The sequence below is a fragment of the Myodes glareolus genome, chromosome 20 (assembly GCF_982192425.1).
Source record: "Myodes glareolus chromosome 20, mMyoGla1.1, whole genome shotgun sequence".
NCBI classification, from domain to species: Eukaryota; Metazoa; Chordata; class Mammalia; order Rodentia; family Cricetidae; genus Myodes; species Myodes glareolus.
The window spans coordinates 25,669,855-25,682,981 of record NC_142045.1 but is presented as its reverse complement, the minus strand read 5'-3'; the positions used below and the strand labels follow the sequence as shown (position 1 = coordinate 25,682,981).

Sequence of the window (13,127 nt, the reverse complement as noted above, 5' to 3'; positions counted from 1 at the left end):
GCTATAAGCTTAACAGACTGACAGAGACATCAGAATTTAGATGAGAATACTAGACTGGAGTTAGGAAGGTGGCCCTTTAACTACCAAGACAGTCAAAGATAAAATAAAGAGAAACAGGTTTTACAAGTGAATTGTCTAGACTGGAATCAACTGAGCTGTAAGCTGGAGGGGGGTGGGTGATGTAATTTTGTCATAATCTCAAAATAAAACAAGTAACACAAATAAAAAGGAATATCCTAAGCACTGTAATTGAATACTCATTTAAAAAAAAAACCTGCTGAAGTTTCTCAGCAGGGGACATAGTAAGGCACAGAGGGAATAAAGAGGAAAAAACTTCCTTTTCAAAGTTTGCATTGCTTTAAAGGAGCCTTTAGTTTTCTCTTAGTTCACAATTGATTCACACACAAGGTTTCCTGTTTGTTTCAATACCCTTTATACACAGAACAGAGTCCGAAGGCATGATTTTTCTCATGGTTTCGTTTCTTTACAAACTGGCATAGAAACAGGATCTGGCTCCTAGATGGGCAGTAACTTGGAGAGAGAAATTCTGTTCTAAAAACTCTTTGTGGGGGAATTATGATACGAAAAACGGGGTTTGGAGTGCTCATGCAAGAACCAATTGTGCAGTGGAATTTGTACTTAATAAGTTAGATAACACTTTACGGCAGGTTAAAATTCAACCTTTAAAAAATTGAAAACAGCTTCATTTGCTGCACGGCCAAAGTAGAAAAAGCAGAGAGAAACATGGGGAGAACCACTCTGCTTCTCATCTCTGTGGTCCTTGTAGCTTATTATGTTTATACCCCTCTTCCAGGTGATATTGAGGAGCCTTGGAAACTGGTACTCGAAATAACACCACAAAACGTATTCGTGGATATGGTAAGTTCTGTAAGAACAAACAGTAAATTCTGAACTTTATCAGCCTTATGAATACTGAATAATTTAACAGAAAGAAAATAGGGGTTGAGAAGTTTCTTAGCATGCTCAGTCTCCAGGTTTAATCCCTGTATAGAGAGCAACAGGGAAGAAGCTAGCAGAGGAGAAAGAAGAGGGAGCAAGGATGGAGAGTGTGTGTTGTACAGTACTGCCAGGTGAAGCTTTTTACAAATATCAACTTCAGGGAAGGAAGAACGGAAGTCCTCTGTTTAATTACAGAAGTCTGGGTAGTACTCGTGGACTGATGCATAGACATACAGCCTGTTGACACAGTTCATGAGACTGACTGATTAAAATAAAAACAATAAAAAAGCAACACATATGATTCCCAACTGGAACAAGGTGTATTGCTGTAGGAGAATGTGGTTACCTGGCTTGCTGCTTACAGTGGTCACTGCTAGTTCTTTCTGAGAGAATTTTATTATGCAGAAATAAAACCATGCACATCTTCTTTAGCCCTCTTCCTAGTGAATTTATTTTGTGGAGCAAAAGAGTCATAAGTCAATTACACTTAGCCTGAGTAGCAAAAATATGACATACTGTCTTACTTAGGATTCTATTGCTGTGAAGAGACACAATGACCATAACAACTCTTATATAGGAAATCATTTAATTGGGGCATTTAATTAGTCATTCATTCTTTCTGAACTATTTCTACAATCCTCTTTGATTTTGGTTTATTTTCTTTTTCCACAATATGTAATATTTTGAGTTTTAGTCTGATTTTATCAGTGAAGTTATTTCGGCATTTCTTATTCCTTTTTTAATTCTAGCATGAAGACTGGTAACAGTGTGTTTATTCTTTTCTTCATTTTGGTTAGCAATAATCTTACAACATCTCTCTGTCTAGTCCTTGAGTTACTATGATTTTGTTATAGTATAGCATATAGTCTTATATAATCACACTGTTCATTTATAATAAATGCCAATTTGTTAGTATACCATATAGTCATATCATGTTTGTGATTATAGTTCATTGTTTATTTCCTTTTTGAATACTTGCATTGTTTAGTTATAGTAAATGTCATTTTACTTGAATGTTATGTGTACATTTCTTGTAATGTTAACTTGGTTGTTCATTGACAGTTTTCAACTATTTCTTGGGGAATGCAGTTAAATCGTTTTATTCAATTTTCATATTTAAGGAATATTAATGCTCTACTATCTATGTATAAAGATATATGATATATGCAATATTTAACATACAAAATGACATGAAGTCTCTTGGAACTTCCTGAACAATAATGCAAAGAGAGGTATACCATGTCTGGGCATTTTGTTTGATAGTCTATAGCTTCTCTGGGGTGTTGCTATTGCAGGGTAATTCCATATATATATATATATATGTATATATATATATATATATATTCTTCATGTATGAAGTATTTTTAATCAGTGTTCTACTGCTGTGAAGAGGCACCATAACCACAGCAACTCTTATTAAAAAAGAGTTAATTGGTGCTTGCTTACAGTTTCAGAGGTTTAGTCTGTTGTCATGGTGGGAGGCATGGTGGCATAAAGACAGTCATGTTAAAGGAAAAGTAGCTGAGATTAGTTCTATATTCAGTTCTTCAGTCAGGGACAGGCAAAAAGTGGGACTGGCTTGAGCTTCTGAAACCTCAAAATCAAATCCAGTTGTACTCATCCTCCAACAAGGCCACTCCTCCTAATAGTGCCACTCCCTATGAATCTATATGGGGCATGTCTATTCAAACTTTCACTTTCCACTCCCTGCCACGTTGGCTTGTAGTCATAATGTAATACAACAATGCATTCAGTCCAACTTCAAAGTCTCTGTAGCCTGTGACAGATTCAATGCTGTTTAAAATTCCAAAGTTCAAAGTCTCTTATGAGACTTAAGGCAATCTCTTAACTCCAACCGACTATAAAATGAAACTCAAAAAAACCAGATCACATTCTTTCAATATACAATGGCACAGAATACATATTATCATTCCGAAAGGGAGGAAAGACAGCATAGTGAGGAAATACCCGACCAAAGTAAGAAAGAAAAGCAGCCGGACAAACAATTTCTGCATTTCCAAGTGTGATGGCAAAGGCTCTCCAGATATCCAGCTCCTTTTTGTTGGTTGACTGCAACACATTTATCTCTCTTGAGCTGATTCCACACCCCATTATAAGCTCCTCTTGACAGGTACCCCATGATTCTGGCGTCCCCAACATCATGGGGGCTCCCATCAACTCCAGGCTACATTTTCACATTTCAGAGCTTTACACTATGGCCTCTCTGAGTCTTCATGCAATGACAAACGACCCACACCTGGCCTCAGTAGTCAGAGAAGGAGACAGGACAGTTGTAGGAGGGGAGGACAAAGTGATTTCTATAGTAGAAGGTGGAGAGGAGAACATATGTGTTCTGAAGTAGGAAATGAGAACCATTAGGGAATACTTAACTGGGAAGGATTATGGGAGGTTGGTAAGATAAATGAGTAATACTAATGATGCTTGCAAACTCCAAAGAGAAGATGTGGTGTTATAAATAAGAATGGTTCCAGGCAGTATCCTGCATGGGCCTCCTCTTAGGGCTTGGGCCTCAAGTTAGACCAATCATTGGTTTGCCATGCCTACAATCTCCAAGCCACCATTGCCCCAGTAAATCTTGCAGGCAGGAAAGGATGTAAATCAAAATTTTTGTGGCTGGGTTGGTGTCCCAGTTACAACACTAGTTCCCCTCTTTGACTATTTAAGATGGCCAATTCAGGCTCCATATTCTCCATTACTTGGAACCCTCAGTAGAGTCATAGAATCCTGTACAATGCTAGGTTTCCACATTGTCCTTCCCAATGCACTTCAATTCCAGTCCCTTATCCCTATACTCTCTCACTTCATCTCTCCCTGCACCCAGTCCTTCCTGTTCCCATTCCCACATGCCCCTGTTCACTTTCAAAATCTATTTTATTTCCCCTTCCCAGGGAGAGCCGTGCATCCCCCATAGAGCTCTCCTTGTTACTTAGCCTCTCTGGGTCTGTGGATTTTAGCATGATTATCATTTATTTAACAGCTAATATTCCCTTATAAGTGAGTACATATTATGTTTGTCTTTCTGTATCTGGGTTACCTTGGTCAAGATGAAATTTTTTGCTGTTCTGTCCATTTGCCTGCAAATTTCATGATGTCATTGCTTTTAATACTTCATTGTGTAAATGCATCATATTTTATTGTCCAGACTTCAGTTGAGGGGCATCTAGGTTGTTTTCAGTTCCTGACTGTTATGAGTAAACCACTGTGAGCATAGTTTAGCAAGTGGCCATGAGGTAGGATGGAGGGTCCTTTGGACATATGCCCAAGAGTGCTATAACTGAATCTGTGGTAGGTTGATTCCCAATTTTCTGAGGAACTTCCATATTGATTTCCATAGTAGTTGTGCAAGTTTTCACTCCCACTAGCAATGGAGAAGTATTCCCCTTGGTCCACCTTCTCACCAGCATGAACTGTCAATTGTGTTATTGATCTAAGCTGTTCTGGCAGGTGTAAGATGGAATCTCAAAGCAATTTTGATTTCTCTGATGGTTTAGGATGCTGAAATTTCTTTAAGTGTTTCTCAGCCTTTTGAGATTCCTCTATTGAGAATTCTCTGTTTAGATCTGAACCCCATTTTTAAATGGATTATTTGTTTTGGTTGATATTTAGTTTCTTGAGTTCATTTCATATGTAAATATTAGCCTTCTAACAGAAATGACATTAGTGAAAATCTTCTCTCATTCTGAAGGCCTTTTAGTTTTATCAAAGGTGTCATTTGCCTTACAGAAACTTTTTAGTTTAGTGAGGTTCCTGTATGCAACGTCTTTCAAAACTATCCACCAACTACTCATTCTCTGAAATTAAGCCATTTTTGAATTTCTGCACTAATTTTCCCCCTTTACACAAAACATCTTTGTTGAATAATAAGCAGCTATAGTTACATGAATGTTCATTTGAGACTTATTTTAAGTTCAGTTGAGCTACATGTCTGCTTTAGTGATCGTCTCATTTTTTTTATTAGTAAGACTTTAGTATAGTTTGAGATTAAGTATAGTAATTCCTACAGCATCAGCACCATCATTAGTATTGTTGCTGTTAGTGGTAATACTAGTAATAATAGTATTTTTCTTCCTTTTGGTTTTGCTGAGAGTGTTCAAAATTGCCATCTGGTTGGTGTACTTTGTCTTTCTATTAAGTCTTTTCTTGCGAATTTTTTGAGAAATATAACTGGATTTTTAAAATTTTAAAATCGTAAATATTTCTGACCTGAGTTTCTTTTTTCCCAGCTCCTCCTTTTGATTATGGTTGTATTGACTCTGTGAATTCTATTTGTTAGGATGGTATTTTTACAAAATTAATCTAAAATGATTCTTTGATGATGAACAATGTTTCCATCTTATGGTGCTTATCTTCATTTTTGTTCTTCTAGTATTTAATTTTTTAATCATGGAAGTTTTTGCCTACTTGGTGAGATTTATTACGAGGTTTAATTTTTGAGGCTATTGGGAATGATAATAGCTCTATTTCTTTCTCAAAATATTTGATACTGGAATATAGGAATGTTACTGGTTCTTGTAAGATAATTTTATATGATTGTGTAATTTTTTTTCTTTCCTGTCTGTTTGATTCAATAGATTTCTTGGCTTAAGTCTGTTGAGCCATTCTAAATTTCTTCTGTGAGTACATCTGTACTTATATATTATATACAGCAGTCTCCCAGGAACATGTCCGAAGAAATCACAGCTTTTCTGGATCAGCACTCTCAATGGTTCGCTTGTGAGGCATACCTCAGTATTATCTGCCTAGAAACGAGATAGCCCACAGATCTTGGTATTGGGGGCATTCTGAGGCACCAAGTGAGGATATCTCGCATTATCAATACTTAAAATAGAAATATTCTATCAGTAAATGATTCTCACTGACCCCAAACAAATCCCAATAATGGATTTGTGCTTTAACAACAAAATTAAGCCTCTAATAAAGAGGTCTAATGAAACAAAATATATCTGGAATTAGTAAAAATAGCTGAATAGTATCCCCCATTTTGCCACATTTTAGCACCTTTAAAAAGTTATTATATAATGAAACGACTTTTGTGGTGTGTTGTTCAATTAAAATGCTCATAAATGTGAATCTGTGAACTTTTAGAATGATACTTAAAATTCCAGTTACAGTTAAATATGTAGGAGCTATTTACTATCTATTCTCTCCTTTCCCTTCCCTTCCCTTCCCTTCCCTTCCCTTCCCTTCCCTTCCCTTCCCTTCCCTTCCCTTCCCTTCCCTTCCCTTCCCTTCCCTTCCCTTCCCTTCCCTTCCCTTCCCTTCCCTTCCCTTTCCTTTCATGACCTTCACTTCCCCTCCCCTTTCTTCCCTTCCCTTTTCTTTCCCCTTGTCTTCCCTCTATTCTGCCCTCTGCATCTTTGCCTCTCTTCTCTTTCTAAGTTCTGTCCCTTCCTTTCGTCTTTCTTCTCTCCCTGAGTTTTTTTCTCCTCTCTTCATACTTCTCTCTTTTCTTTCATTGCTGCTTTTGATAAATTTGTTATTAAATATTCTTAACTAGGCCTAAATGAAATGTAGGCATTTAAGAATTAACTCTAAAACCTGGAACTGAAAAAGTAACTTAATTTTAATACAAAGCCAGTATATAATGATTCAAGGCTCTCAAAATGGTCCTAGTGTCCAATCATATACAGAAAATGTGGATATGTTTCATTATTTAAAATACATTTTAAATCTTTCCAGTATGTGTCTGGGACCATTAAGAAGCATGTTTTGGTATATTACAGTATATTAATATGATTTTATTCCTGAGCCTTTTCTAAGAGTATGGTTATGTTTTGTTTTGACATTTTATTGTCTTGTTAATTTTTGGTTGTTTGTTTTGGTTTTCATTTTCATGTGTTTTCTTTTGAGAGAGAGCAGAAAGTTGGATGGAAAGTTGGGGAGGTTATGAGTTGAAGGAGGGGGAAACATAATCAAAACATAGTGTATGAAAAAACTTTTAAAGAAAAATTGCAATGTATTTATCAAAAGTGAAATATTCTATATAACATATGAAATTATATAAGTGAAAATTATAAAAGGAATGTATGGGATGCTTTGAAGACAAAATTATAAAAGGCATAAAGTGTTTGGGATGGTAATGGCACAGGCAGACATGCATACTAATAAGAATCCACATTAGCAAAGCTATTTAATATTTGACAAAGATTCCAAAACACATAATGGAGAAAAGACAGCATCTTCAATAAATAATACTGGTACATCTGCATGTGAACACATAGAGAAAAACATTATCTATCAGACTGCACAGAAATATTAACTCCAAATGGATCAGACACTCCGTGTGAACCCTGAAGTGCTGCACTGCTAGAAGACAGTGTGGGCAGTCCTGATGGCATCGTGTGGGAAAGGACGTTCTGAGTGAGACACCTGCTACCTAGAAATTAACATCAACAATTGTAAAATGGCATTTCAAAAAACTAAAAAGCTCCAGAGCTGCCAGGAAAACTCTCAGCTGCATGAAGAGGAAGTCCTTAGAGGGAGACTCTTTGCCAGCTATATATTGGGTAAAAGGTTAATACATAGAATATAAAAAAAACTTGGAAGCAAAAATTTAAAGAAATAAATGACAAAATTAAAATTAATTTAAAAACAGAGGCTGCAGAGATGGCTCAGCACTTATGAGCGCTGGCTACTCTTCCAGAGGATCCAGGTTCAATTCCCAGCATCCACATGACAGCTCAAAACTATGAAGGGTCCCTGGCACCTTCATAAAAACATGAATACTAATGAACAAAACACTAATGTACATATATTAAAAAATGAAAAGAAGTACAGTTCATAAGGTACACAAATTAACTATGAGGGTGCTCAACATCAAATGCTAAATCTACAACACTACCCTATACCTCAGGCTCAGGGAACATCATCTACAAGTGGGCAGATGCTAAAGGAACTCAGCAGCCTGCAAACACACACACACACACACACACACACTCACATGATTTTAATCATTTTTCTCCTCTTCATTTAGGCTTCTACTGCTGAACTTCTGGGAATCAATCATCTCATGAGCACAATACAATTGTTTAGTAGATTTCTAGAAGTCCCAGCTACTTCTGATGAAAATGTCACTGTAATAGACACAGCTTTCAGCAGTGTTCCTGTTCGCATATACATGCCCAAAAGGAAGTCAGAGACGCTAAGGAGGGGCCTGTTTTATATTCACGGTGGTGGCTGGTGTTTGGGGAGTGCAGGTATGTCCCTTTCCTTCAGTATTCTTGTTTGTTCCACAAACTGTAAAATACTCATCCATATTAAAAACTTACATACATTAGTTATAGTAATATAATAGATATAATAATGCTTCAATTGTTTGAAATCATTCTTTTCTGAAATGGGTATTCCTTACTACTAAGAACTGTAGACAATCTCAGGTAAGAAGAGAAAGGGCTTCTTGAATATATGGTTTTATTATTGTGGAATTGATGGAATGGTGTAGTGAGAACCAAATTGGGGGTGAACTGAACAGTGGCAAAATAGCAGCAAACTGAGATGCTGACTGTGGTCTTTTAAAAAGCGTTAATCTGAAGGAAGTGAGAACAAAGGTGTTAGTTATAAAAATCACACAGTTGAACTACTATTTTTATTTGACATTGTATATTTCATTTGTTATATGTAGATTGTATAATATATTTTCCTACATGCAATTATATTTATTATAATTTTGCTTCACTGAATGTTAACGTATTACATATAACTAATATAGCCAATATATCTTACATATTTTATAATATACATGTTTCATAATAGCATAAGTAGAGTATAACATTTTTACATCTTGATTTTAAGATAGAGGGATTTGAGGTGTTCTGGAATTTGAGTGGAGACTTGAGGAAAGGAATAAGTTCATTTGACCTTGACAACATGGGAGGTAATTGCGATTTTCCTTCTTCAGGGATCCACTGGTCCAAGAGGGTAGGAGAAGCAGGTCTTTGCAGAGTTTGGGGGCGGTCAACTGACATTAGTTTTAACCACAATTGATTCATCTACACAGAAACAACATTCTTCCCCGATATCAAGCAAGTCCCCCCATAGTCAGCAGTTATTGGATCCAGACCTAGCAAAGATTGGGCAATAGGGCACTTATCAGAAGTATCTAATTATCTGCTCCAGGTGAAGGGACAACGAGCATTCATATCAGCTGGACTGGTGCATAGCAACCTCAGCAAGTCCGCAGCTCAGTAGCTTATAATAGGGGGATAAACATGTATACTTTCAACACTTAACATTTGCTAAATGCAAAAAGATATGGACATTCAATAAACTAGCAGTGGTTTAGACTAGGCAGTGTGAAGCTAATAGAGCAAACCCTTGACTGTGTCTATGCGAAAATGGCCGAGGATTCATTTTGTACATTGATGATGAAGTGCTGCAATCAGTAGAAGCAGTTGTAAACTATCTGTGAGGAGCAATGCTCACTGCTGTGCTTTTGATGACATGCTGTTCCAGCAGTTCACTTGTCAGTCTCTCACTCAATTTTCTCAATTTCAGCTACTTCTATATATGATCTTCTGGCAAGAAAGACAGCTGATAGACTCGATGCTATTGTCGTGTCAACTGAGTAAGACTATGGTTTGCTTCTTCAATGTTTAGTCGTGTGTTTTGTGTAGCAAGAAACTAACACACTTGATCATATTTTATTCTTTGGGGGTTATTACTGGAACATTTTAACTGAAATTAAGAGAGTGAGCAAAGAGAAAGTGAACTCGAGTTGGCAAGAATAGACTCAGAGAAAACAAACAAAAAGCAAAACAAAACACTTAAAATCAACCAGGATTGAAAAGACAAAGTTCAGAAATCATTAGAACACAATAACACCGGTACATAACACGTAACAATGACCTTCAGCAGACCGAGTACTTAGAGAATCACAGGCAAATAAGGTTTGAAACTTTGTCTTGAAACTTTGTACATGTTATAGATTACTAATTCAGTTTAGTTTATTTGTGTGTGAACTGAGAAACATATATTTTCTACACAATGTGCTCTTTCTGAGGATGTCATGGCAAACAGCACTTTAAGGGGTTAAGGGGAATATGCCATGGCAAAATCATCACTGAAAGCAATTTGTCCTGAAGCTACAGGTGGAAAGAGGCAAATCACATACTATGGAATAAATGATAAGAAATCAATTTGGTAGAAACAAATTGAATAACTAAGTAATTAATAAAACATAGTGGTCACATTCTGCTTTTAAATTAGGTAAAGTTCAAACATTAAATTAGTAAGATTTATTTGTCACTGACTAATTTCCAATGAAATTAAATGTAAATAGAAAATGCTGGGAAATGAATTAGGAAATGTATTACCTGCTGTATTTTTCATTCTTTTATTTTTGCCTCGAGGAGAATTCAATTGTTTTATTCAAGTTTTTATTAGTATAATGATGAAATCACCCAAGATTTTGGGGTGAAATATGTCCATGGGTATATAGTTAGCAAAAAGATGTGTTTATTAAAGAAAAATTGGCCTTTATTTTAGAGAGATGCCATATAAAATTAATTTAATTCATTTGATACAATTATTCCTCGCACAGCTATGGCTTGGCCCCCAAATATCATTTCCCACGTCAGTTTGAAGATGTATACAATGCCTTGCGATGGTTCTTACAGGAAGACGTTCTTGAAAGATACGGCGTAGATCCTCGAAGAGTTGGTGTAGCTGGGGACAGTGCTGGTGGGAACTTAGCAGCAGCTGTGACCCAACAGGTTTGTTTGAGATCTTAAAACACCGTATATGTAAATATATTTGCTACAGACATTTGAAAGATCAGTGAAAACATGCTATTTTCTTACCATGTTAAAATACTAGAGAAACACCTGTACTGATGTTAGGAAACATTTTTCTATATAGTGTTTCTAAGTTTGCTCTATGTCATTCTTTTCTTTTATATATATACATATAATGACAAAATACAACTTCTGGGGTTTTGGTTGAATATGATTATTATGGCCAGTTAGGTAACATCCTGTACCTATTGTGTGTTGCACTAGTAAAGTTGGTCAATGACACTAGTCACCAAAATTGAGAACAAGATAACTGCAATATTACCAGTTGTAGGATGCCAGAACTGATTTCATATCTGTTGATAATGGAATAATGAAATCATTCCAAAGGAAAAATGTTAGTAAAGAGAGCTGTTAATGTAATTCATCAGTTTATAGCTACATTTTGCTTGAGAGATGATTGATGATTTTCAGATCTGAGTTGCTCATAAACTTTTAGGATAGTTAGCTACTATGAGTACATTTTGTTGCCTCGCACTGCTACATTTGCTACCTTCTTCATTTGCATAGAAAAGAAGCTACAAATTCTGTGGTTCATTCCAATATCTGTAAAACAAGTGTAGAATATATTCCACAGATTTAATTCTGCATTGCATATGCCTCATTGCTCTGAAAGGCATCCAGGTACAACATGAGGTACACATAAAGAGGTAAGAAGTTTTGAAACTATAGCAGTACCCAATTATCGATTTGTCCCTTTATCCTAATTGCTTTAGGCATGTATTTGTTTTCCTTGTTGCTTTTTTTTTTATAAATTCCAACTTCTGTCATTTTTAGAGATTTCTGACTCATAGCTATTTAATATCAATATAAAATACTTTTAATATGGTATAGACTGTCACAGACTAAAAAGAAGCAGACCATTAGTAGACCTGAAATATTTTTAAGACAAAAACACTCCATGCAGTAAACCCTAACTTCATTGTCTTGTCTTTGGTAACAGGCACTACTTAAAGGACACTTTTTCCTGAGATGAGTGTTGGTACCCAACTCAGGGCTACAACTGTGATGTTAAATAGAAGAACCTCCCCTTGTTCATTCTCCTAAATGGGACATGCATAAACCACCCCTTCTCTAGTATGTTGAGATGATTGAGTCTCAGTGTCAGAGCAAAACTATGTTCATAACAGTTAGAGACTTGTTTGTCATCATCTTCCTTGAGTTTTGGCTAGTTAACATGTTTAATAATACATGACTTGCTAAAATTATAGAAGTACTTTCTGGAGTAATATGCCATAGCATTTTCTTGGTATTTATTGAAATTGAATCATGTGCATTGTGTAAAATATTTCTACATGATGTCAATAATTGCATTAAGGAATAGAAAATGACAATCTAGAAAATTGGAAATTCTGTGAGATATTTTTGTTGTGTTTGATTATCTGAATTTATTTCATCTATACATATTATTTCTAGATGAAAATAGACCTCTTAAAAATTTATTACAAAATAATTTTAATTCTTTTTCAGCTCATACAGGATCCAGACGTCAAGACGAAACTCAAGGTTCAGGCCTTAGTATATCCAGCCCTTCAGGCTCTTGATATAAATTTACCATCGTATCAAGAAGGTTCATATTTTCCAATGTTATCCCCCTCATTTATGGCCAGGTTTTGGAGTGAATACTTTACTACAGATCGAACCCTGGAGAAAGCCATGCTTCTCAAGCAACATGTACCTCTGGAATCCATTCATCTGTTCCAATTTGTGAACTGGAGTTCCTTACTCCCTGAGAGATATAAGAAAGGTCACATCTATAAGATTCCAACTCCTGGTAGTTCTGAACTGTCTAAAAAGTACCCAGGGTTCCTAGATGTGAAGGCATGCCCTCTGTTGGCCAACGACAACACTTTGAGTCTCTTACCTCTGACCTATATCATCACTTGTCAGTATGATGTCCTAAGAGATGATGGACTCATGTATGTCACACGGCTTCAGAATGTTGGAGTTCATGTGACGCATCACCACATTGAGGATGGATTCCATGGAGCATTTACCCTTCATGATTTTAAAATTGCACACAGGATGCAAAATCAGTACTTGAATTGGCTTATGAAAAATCTATAGCAAAACCTACTTAATGATTTGATGATGATACATAAATAACAAAAAAGAAATAAACTAGGAAAAACTGTGATTTTGTGGCTTCATATCCTGTTTAAAACCTCTGTTGTTCCTAAGGAGTTGGTAGCTTCTGAGTTTTGTTACTGTTATTTCTTATTAACAGACATCTTTCTATTTTATCCCTCCTCCTGTATTTACCTACAGAAACACACCTCCAAACCAGGGTTTTATGTAGGTGCTGACAATCCAAATACATGTACTCATGCTTGTGAAGCACGTGCTTTACCAACTGAG

At 36.0% G+C, this 13,127-nt stretch overlaps 1 protein-coding gene across 1 annotated transcript; it reads left to right on the top strand.

Annotated features, from left to right (window-relative positions):
* Positions 1-690: 690 nt before the first annotated feature.
* LOC125393888 (arylacetamide deacetylase-like) lies at positions 691-12,906 on the top strand. The gene is made up of 5 exons (XM_087899490.1): positions 691-879; positions 7,955-8,177; positions 9,475-9,544; positions 10,520-10,691; positions 12,240-12,906. The coding sequence occupies exons 1-5, from the start codon at positions 745-747 to the stop codon at positions 12,834-12,836; spliced, it is 1,197 nt and encodes a 398-aa protein (XP_087755616.1). The 5' UTR covers positions 691-744; the 3' UTR covers positions 12,837-12,906.
* The last annotated feature ends 221 nt before the right edge of the window (positions 12,907-13,127 follow it).